The 7,717-nt window shown below is 35.2% G+C and overlaps 1 protein-coding gene and 1 non-coding gene across 2 annotated transcripts; both read left to right on the top strand.

Annotated features, from left to right (window-relative positions):
- Nucleotides 1–242: 242 nt before the first annotated feature.
- Nucleotides 243–5,768, top strand: LOC142972270 (uncharacterized). Its single transcript, XM_076113228.1, has 3 exons — nt 243–845; nt 1,999–2,232; nt 3,636–5,768. Exons 1-3 carry the CDS (start codon nt 417–419, stop codon nt 3,768–3,770), a joined length of 798 nt encoding a protein of 265 aa, XP_075969343.1. The 5' UTR covers nt 243–416; the 3' UTR covers nt 3,771–5,768.
- Nucleotides 5,769–7,264: 1,496 nt separating this feature from the next.
- TRNAR-CCU (transfer RNA arginine (anticodon CCU)) lies at nt 7,265–7,337 on the top strand. Its single transcript has one exon. It is a non-coding gene; the product is annotated as a tRNA-Arg (tRNA).
- Nucleotides 7,338–7,717: the final 380 nt, after the last annotated feature.

Here is a 7,717-nt window from a genome sequence, read left to right as displayed (position 1 = left end):
TAACATTCACGTTCATCAGTGTGATATTACATTTATTTTCAAGTATTTTTATAGGCAGGTTCGAAAAATGGACGCGATTTGGGTGATGGACGCGATAGGGCGAACTTACCCTACTTAGCCCACTTTCAACGACGCCGGCTTAAGCCCAACAAAACTTCCTTTGTTAATACAGCCGACGCTAATAGTCACTAATATGGTTATATGGTTCAACTCTTTAGCCTTTTTAGCGCCTCTAAGTTAGCGCAATGCAACGCGAGCGAGTGCACGCGCTATCGTGCAGAGCGGCAACGTCGCGCTACGCGGCTATTATTACGTAAGCGAGGTTGCCGCTCCGCCAGACACCGGTCTCGCCGCTCTCGCCCTGCCCCTCAGTCTCGCTAGAGCGCTTTCGATATTACAACGTCAATTTCGACATAATGGATTCTAATTCGAATTCGTGCGATATGTTTTCGCCTAAAATAGAGATAGATTCGGAGAGTGAGAGGGAGTACTCTAGGCGCGAGTCGAGCGGCTCTAAGCAGTACTGGAATTCGGAGAACACGATGAAGTTGATCGAGACGATGGAGAAGGAATGTAAGGAGTTGTGGGATCCGAAGAATCCGTTGAATAAGGATAGGAATGTGAGGCACGGGAGGTTTGAGTATTTGGCGGAGATGTTTGGTACGACACCGGAGGAGATCAGCAGGAAGGTGCACAACCTGCGGACACAGTTCAACAACGAGCTGCGCAAGATAAAGCGGCGGCAGGTGACTCGCAGTGGGTGGGAGTACTTCGACGCGCTGTCGTTCCTGATGCGCACGCCCGTCGCCGACCCCCTCGACACCGTCGACGCTGTCAACCTTGAGGTACAACAACACAACACACACACGTGCCCACAACTGTCACGCTTTGTTTGTTTTGATTACGCCTCTCTGTTATTATGACATCTAGTTGTTTCGGGCAACTATAATTTAAGTTACGCTACGTTACATAAAAAGGAATAATGGATATGGGTAATTACACAGAGAATAAAAAAGTCCCAATAAATTTTGGTTAATTATTATTATTTTCATGTTTGACAGCTCACATTTTCACAAGCACTACCCATCTAAGTAACAATAAATTGTGTCTAAATTAAATAAACGACACTGTGTGTGGTTCAGACCTTGCGGTCACAGATAAAATAAATCTAAACAAACGTATAAAAACAAATATTTAATCATGGCATGCGTAATTACTTATGAATTTATGAATAAATATTTGGCTCATTCGAACACATTCGGACTAATCACCGACCCAACCATTATAAAAGGAAACAATAAAATCACTTAATAATAAACTTTAGCACTTCAATATAACGTTCAAATTAGCCTAGCGCCAACTTCATTATCACACCTTCGAATTGACAGCGTCGCTGAGCATTCTGGTCATAGAAATTTGAACCCTTTGTGACGAGCAATAGTGTCTAATTTCGTGTTGTTGTTTACTGTCTTGTCCTGACGATCTAATAGATCCGACTTGACACTTGTATTATTAATTCAATAATTTGTTATATTTCGTGATTGTATGTTTAATCCGAATAGAAGACATTAATATTCACTAATGGTGATAACTAATATTTTGTACTGCACGGAAACATTACTTGTTTAATGAATAGATTGGCTAATAAAGTACTTTATTCACTCATAAATGAATGTTCTTTGTTCACTGTATACCTATTCCGCATTTACAAATTTGAAGACCATAACGTTTCCTTACTTTTCGATTTGCAAACCGATACAACATTTTCCTCTTTCTTCAAATTCGTGACGTAGGTACTTTTATAAGAACGAAGCCTGGAATAATGTCATTTATACACAACATGTTTTTACTATTATATAATTATGTACAGAATCTACAGCAATCATATTTACACACTTACTTGAAATTTTAGGACAGGATCGTGGCCGCGTGGACACAACCTGTCAAATAATCCAACAAGCGCCAACAACATCAAAAAAATACTATTTTTCCATACAGTTAGCAGAATTTCAAGCAGATGAAGAAGAGGAATTCGGAGCAGCGGCTCGAGCCCACGTAAACCTGATCGCACAGAACAATGCTGGTGGTAGTCCGAGTAGACCGAGGCCGAAGCAGTCTATTAGAGTAGCGGCCTCCGCTCCGCCGCCTTTGCCGCCCAGCGCTCACCCACTCATGTGGCCAGAAGAACCAGTGCCTAGAATCAGACCAGGGTTGAATGCTGATGAATGTCAAGTAAGTTAATTGAGGAATTTGTTGCCTTCTGATTGATCCTAAAACCATATTACAGCCATGAACTTATGTGAAATTTTGTAGATTATTTTAGAGATTTTTCAATGAATACGCGATCTTCCCCACATTTTCTTGTTACAGAAAATGTATATTCATATTCAATTTTAAGATAGGCTTTCCTGTAAGAGTATCTGAAAAAAATAATTATAATTATAAAACAACCTTTACCTGAATCGATCAAAATTTGATAACTTATGAAAAGGAAACATAAATATGTAAATGTGATTCACGAGTACATAATTAAAGCACGCAAAATTTCATACCTCGCAGTCCTATAAAACCGCACGGGTGGAATTCACAGCATTGAATTCATTTCAATTAGTCAGATACAATTGTTGAATGTTGTATCCAATTACAGTCCGTTCAATCGAATAGTTTTTGTTCTCCTTCCATTTGAAATGAACCAGCATTGTTCGAAACATTTGCCTGGTTTAACAGAGCTAAGTTAATATAGGAAAATGTTATACGCGGCAAATAACTATGTGCGTCGGAATATAACAGCAAGCTTGCAAGTCAGCAAAAACGGACAGGAATGTAGGAAGAGTGTGGGTGACGGAAAGGCTGAACGTCTTCATTGATAAGTCACTTCTCTCCTGCGACTCTTGTTAGGTTTCCGTAGCCAAGCGGCATAAACGGGATCTATTGCTGAGACTTTGCTGTCTGTCGGTCACAAGGCAGTATAAACCGAGATATTTAGACACTTGAAATTTTCACAGATGATGTCATTGTGTTTGTGTTACTGATAAAACAACAAACAGAATAATATAAAATCGATATAAAGGTGGACTCCCATACGATAAACTTTTTTTGCTTATTTTTATTTAAACGCACAATTTATTTAAAGCGTACTCTCGTGAACAATTTTTATTTTTATCATAGTAATATTCTCTTTCAACTTTGATGGACGTACTTTTTAATGGAAAAGTCAGCTTTCATTTGTTTAGTTATTCCCTTTTCTACTGCCTTTGACTTTGTTCTGCGTTTAAATGAGACTCGCAGTAAAAAGTACTGAAAAAACATTTTTTATATTTAACGTTCTCTTTACTATCACGAAGCTAATAAAGCTGCAAAAAATACAATTTTAATATACGAAATGTATACACAGTCCCCAACCCGCGCTTGGCTAGCGTGGTGGATTCAATCAAGGCCTGACCCCTCCCTCATTACGGCAGGAGACCCTTGCCCAGCAGTGGGACATTAATAGATTTTATTCATTTTATCTATTTAATAAACAAGATAATTTTACGTATTTGGGATCATTACAAAATATACCTCTTACATACCTTCCAAGTTCCAACCAATAAGGCCGTGAAAATTGCTTTGGTTAAGCATTCCTTTGTCTCCAGATCTTCGGCGACTTCGTAGCCTCAGAGCTCCGTACCCTCCGCAGCAATGAATCCCGTAAAAAGCTGAAGAGGATGATCCAGAAAGCCATCCTGCAGGTCGGCGAGGAAGAGGACGTGAACATCATCAGTGGATGACAGCGACGCCTCTCGCTCGATTCTACCGAGTAAAATGAGACAATTAGACATAAGTGCAATATTTAACAAACGTTGGTTCCAATGTTCGTGATCTGTGATGTTTGTGTTGGTGATATTGGACTAATTCGGTTATGTGGATAAAGTGACAATATTTTGAACTAGTGATCTGATGAAATGTGTTTGTTGTGACTTTACAGGATGACTTTCCAAGTTTCACTTTGTATACGGATTCATATTGTGTATACAGATACAGTGCAAGATATTACTGTGACGATGTATTGTAAAATACACTTTATGGAATAGGAAATAGGGTTGATTTTAGCTTCTCAGATAGATCTGTCTGAACTAATTAGAGCATAGCTGATACTCCGTTGTCGGTCAACTAATCACAATCGGTACCTATGTTTGTATGTCAGATAGGACATTTGCAATTGATTCTCTTGTTTGAAGTAATAAATACATACATAATATCAAGCGGTAAGCAGAGACCAAAGTACGCCAATTGGAACAATCCTTAGATACTTCCCTTGCCTCATTCACATCCATAGATCTTCTTTTGAAGAAAAAATATTATAATTAAATGAGTATAAAGGTTAGTCTCACCGCTTAAGAATAAGTAATTTATCTGCTTGATAAACTGACAGTAAATGTATGAAAACGGCTGTCAAAAATCCGTCTGATAACCTATCCGATCGGTATCCAAAAGTGGATACCGGATCTTAATCTTTACTTAAAAGTATTTATTGTGAGTTGGTATAAGAGATACAATATTCCGTGCATTTATTTAATACTTGTCTGTTACAGTACCTAATTATTATATTTATAAGTTTGTAATTAACCGTGATTATTCTAGGTTAAGTAAGTTAGTTAACATTAGGTTCATATTAACTTGGAAACATGCTTATAAGTACCCATTTGTAACACTTTTTATACGGAACTTAGTTTATAATTATTATTCTCTACACTATACCCACAAGATTTTCCGCTAGAACATTTTCTTTAGGTTCATTATACTAATATAAAATAAGCAGTCTACAGTCTATATAGCTGATTAGGACATTTTCCTTATATACATTTAAAATCTGGTATGCAATAGCAGATTTCAAGGGTTAGTTTACATTCGTTGACAGTGACCTTTAGCAGGAAAACCGTATTGTTTGTTTACATCGTAGCGCTCCAATTTGAATCTAGGTTACCTATATAACTGACCGTGAACCTATGAGTAAAGGCTTGATAATCAATATTGTAACCTGTACCTATGGTTGTAGGTAATGCTGGTTACCGTGTAATTAATGCTATCTGTTTCCAGTTGATGTTCTCATGATTAGCTTTTGGCAACCTGTTGCATTAAGTATACTATCGATGGACGTAAATTGTACGTGTTTTTTTTCTATTTGGGTGTTTGCTAGTTCGTGTAATATTTTTTTCTTGTAATGGAGACGTTTGTTTTCGAAATTACGTTGATTAGTCTCGGTGTAGATTATTTGTGTGAAAATTTAATTTGATATAATCGTAAGAAAAAAATGTGATGTTAGATGGCTAAAGATTTGTTTTATATACTATCTAGTTTAATGTGTATCTAACTTTTTTATTCTAATATCGTATTTCTTTAATACCATTAAATACCACATAGATTTAGTGAATGTTTAATCATTTAGAAAACACAAATTAAAATGTATAACACGTTATCAATAATACACTAATATACTTACTCGAACAAGATACCCATAAAATACAAATACTTTTTCATGGTAAAATACAAAACACGTGTTTGATTAATTTAATTAAATATCCGTAGAAAATAAAACCTTTTTATTTATTTAAGCCTTAATACGTACCTTCCTACTCCTTAACATAAGTATTACTATAATTATTAAACATAGTTTACTTTCATGATTAATGATTAATAAAAATACAACAGAAAAACTTTCTGTTTGTTATGAAAAATCTTAGGAAGAAAAATGTTAACGACATTTTGAAGAAATAAAAATTTAATTCCAATGATTAAAAGTTTTTTTCTGAACCTTACCTCCACTCGTTTTATTTTGCCAGTGCCTAAGTAGATCAGAAGCCTATTAATCTGATAGTTTAGTCTATCTGCTGCATCTATAACTAACTGAAAGTGTTACAACCTTTCAAGTAATTATTACCATATCTAAAAACACAACGTCACATGGTATTTCGTATAGTCTGAATTTGGTCTTTATATAAGAAAACTAAAATACATTCATCATCGAGTAATTAACTGTGGGTAATTCTATTGGATAGTTTTTCCATAAGTATTCAAACCGGCTCATAATGTTTAGAAATACTTCACTGAAAACAATGACTGATTGTTATACAAGCGTGAATATGAATACATACGTAGGTACGTACGTATAAAATATGTATATTTGTGCAGACATACATTATGTCATACTAGTTATATATAGGTACTAGGAAACGAGGCTCTTGCCATATACCGGACACAATGCATAGATCTAAATCTATTGAAAAATCTTCTAATATAAATTAGAAAAGGCTAACATATCACTTTGCTCAACCCGGGCGTAGAACCCGGACCTCATGATTTGCTGTCGGATACACTACCGACCTCACCCCAGACTGCCTTAAACGCAATATTTTCATACATATTTTGTTTATTAATGACTTTCGTTTTATTAATAACTAATGAATTCCCTTTACAAAATTATAATATGAGTAATATAGTTAATTTATGCCGTGGTTTTTGCATGAATTATAATTATACCTACATATATTATGTTACTTAAATTCATAATTATGCATAATAACTTCGCATAAAAAGCGTAATTTAATACACAGTGTGATCTCAATGTATAATTTATTCCAATTCGAATATTCATGGAAATCGAACCTGTATAGTTATGGTATTTATAATATTTTTTATTAGTCATAGGCCATATTTCTAATGAGTGATATTATGATTTTTAATATGTTTGGGCCATAGAATTTTTGTTTATTAGGCAGTATATTAAATGTTGTGAAGTTTTCTTAATTAAACATTTAAATTATAAAATTATGGAACCAATATAAAAGTTTAATAATTAGGGCTTTTAATGTCTTTAATTTTGTATTGAGACACTGTTTGACAGCGACAAAGAATTAGGCCCTTAACTATACGAGTAAAATGATAAACATTTTTCTAATAAGTATGTATCTTTTACAACATTTTCAAGACTTTATCTGTTTTCTTTTGTCCCATTTTTATGATATTTATTCGTTGGATATGCTATCCGGCACGTATTCGTAAGTTATCGTAAGCCCCTTCAATTTCAACAGGCCTCATAAGTTTTAACTACCGTAAAGTTAATTAACTTTAGGAACTTTCGTGTTAGAATCCAGGTTTTAATCTGCTAAAACTGTGGAATAAAGGAAAAGGATCGAATAAAAAGTAGTACTTATTGTCTCTTTCAGTTTTCATATACTTTCCTACTCATAGTAATTGACGGGAATTTTGTACGCTTCTCTCACCAGCCCCTGTGGCCTAATGGATAAGGCATCGGCCTCCTAAGCCGGGGATTGTGGGTTCGAGTCCCACCAGGGGTACAAATTCTCTTTTTCCCATTTGTTTTCTTTATAAGTCTTAAGAAAGTTGTGAAATTATTTTGAATTGAAAGATTAAACAAAATTATCTCAAAAATATTTTTAGAAATGTTTATTTTAGAAGTTTTCCCGTTTCGCGATGAATTTTGAGCAATATCACGGGCCCGCACAGCATTGGAACTGGGTAGTATTAAAGTTAATTTTTACTTTCAAGTACTTTGTTATTTCACTACTTCATCCGTGCTACGCTCGTCAAAAACTTAGAACTTTTTTCAGATTCTTAAGGGTTCGTTTTTGCAAAGGGTTGCCTATGTTTAAGTAGTCTTCAACTATCTGCATGTAAACTTTGACCGACGTCGGTTCAGATATTTGGCAGACAAAGC

The sequence above is a fragment of the Anticarsia gemmatalis genome, chromosome 4 (assembly GCF_050436995.1).
Source record: "Anticarsia gemmatalis isolate Benzon Research Colony breed Stoneville strain chromosome 4, ilAntGemm2 primary, whole genome shotgun sequence".
Lineage (NCBI taxonomy): Eukaryota > Metazoa > Arthropoda > Insecta > Lepidoptera > Erebidae > Anticarsia > Anticarsia gemmatalis.
This window is presented reverse-complemented; position numbering and strand designations above follow the sequence as displayed.

Excerpts from the sequence above, each read along its gene's own strand:
- LOC142972270 (XM_076113228.1), top strand. The coding sequence starts at position 417 with ATGGATTCTAATTCGAATTCGTGCGATATGTTTTCGCCTAAAATAGAG. Across the intron at positions 846-1,998 it reads TCGACGCTGTCAACCTTGAG|TTAGCAGAATTTCAAGCAGA; the intron begins GTACAACAACAC and ends TTTTCCATACAG. Across the intron at positions 2,233-3,635 it reads TGAATGCTGATGAATGTCAA|ATCTTCGGCGACTTCGTAGC; the intron begins GTAAGTTAATTG and ends CTTTGTCTCCAG.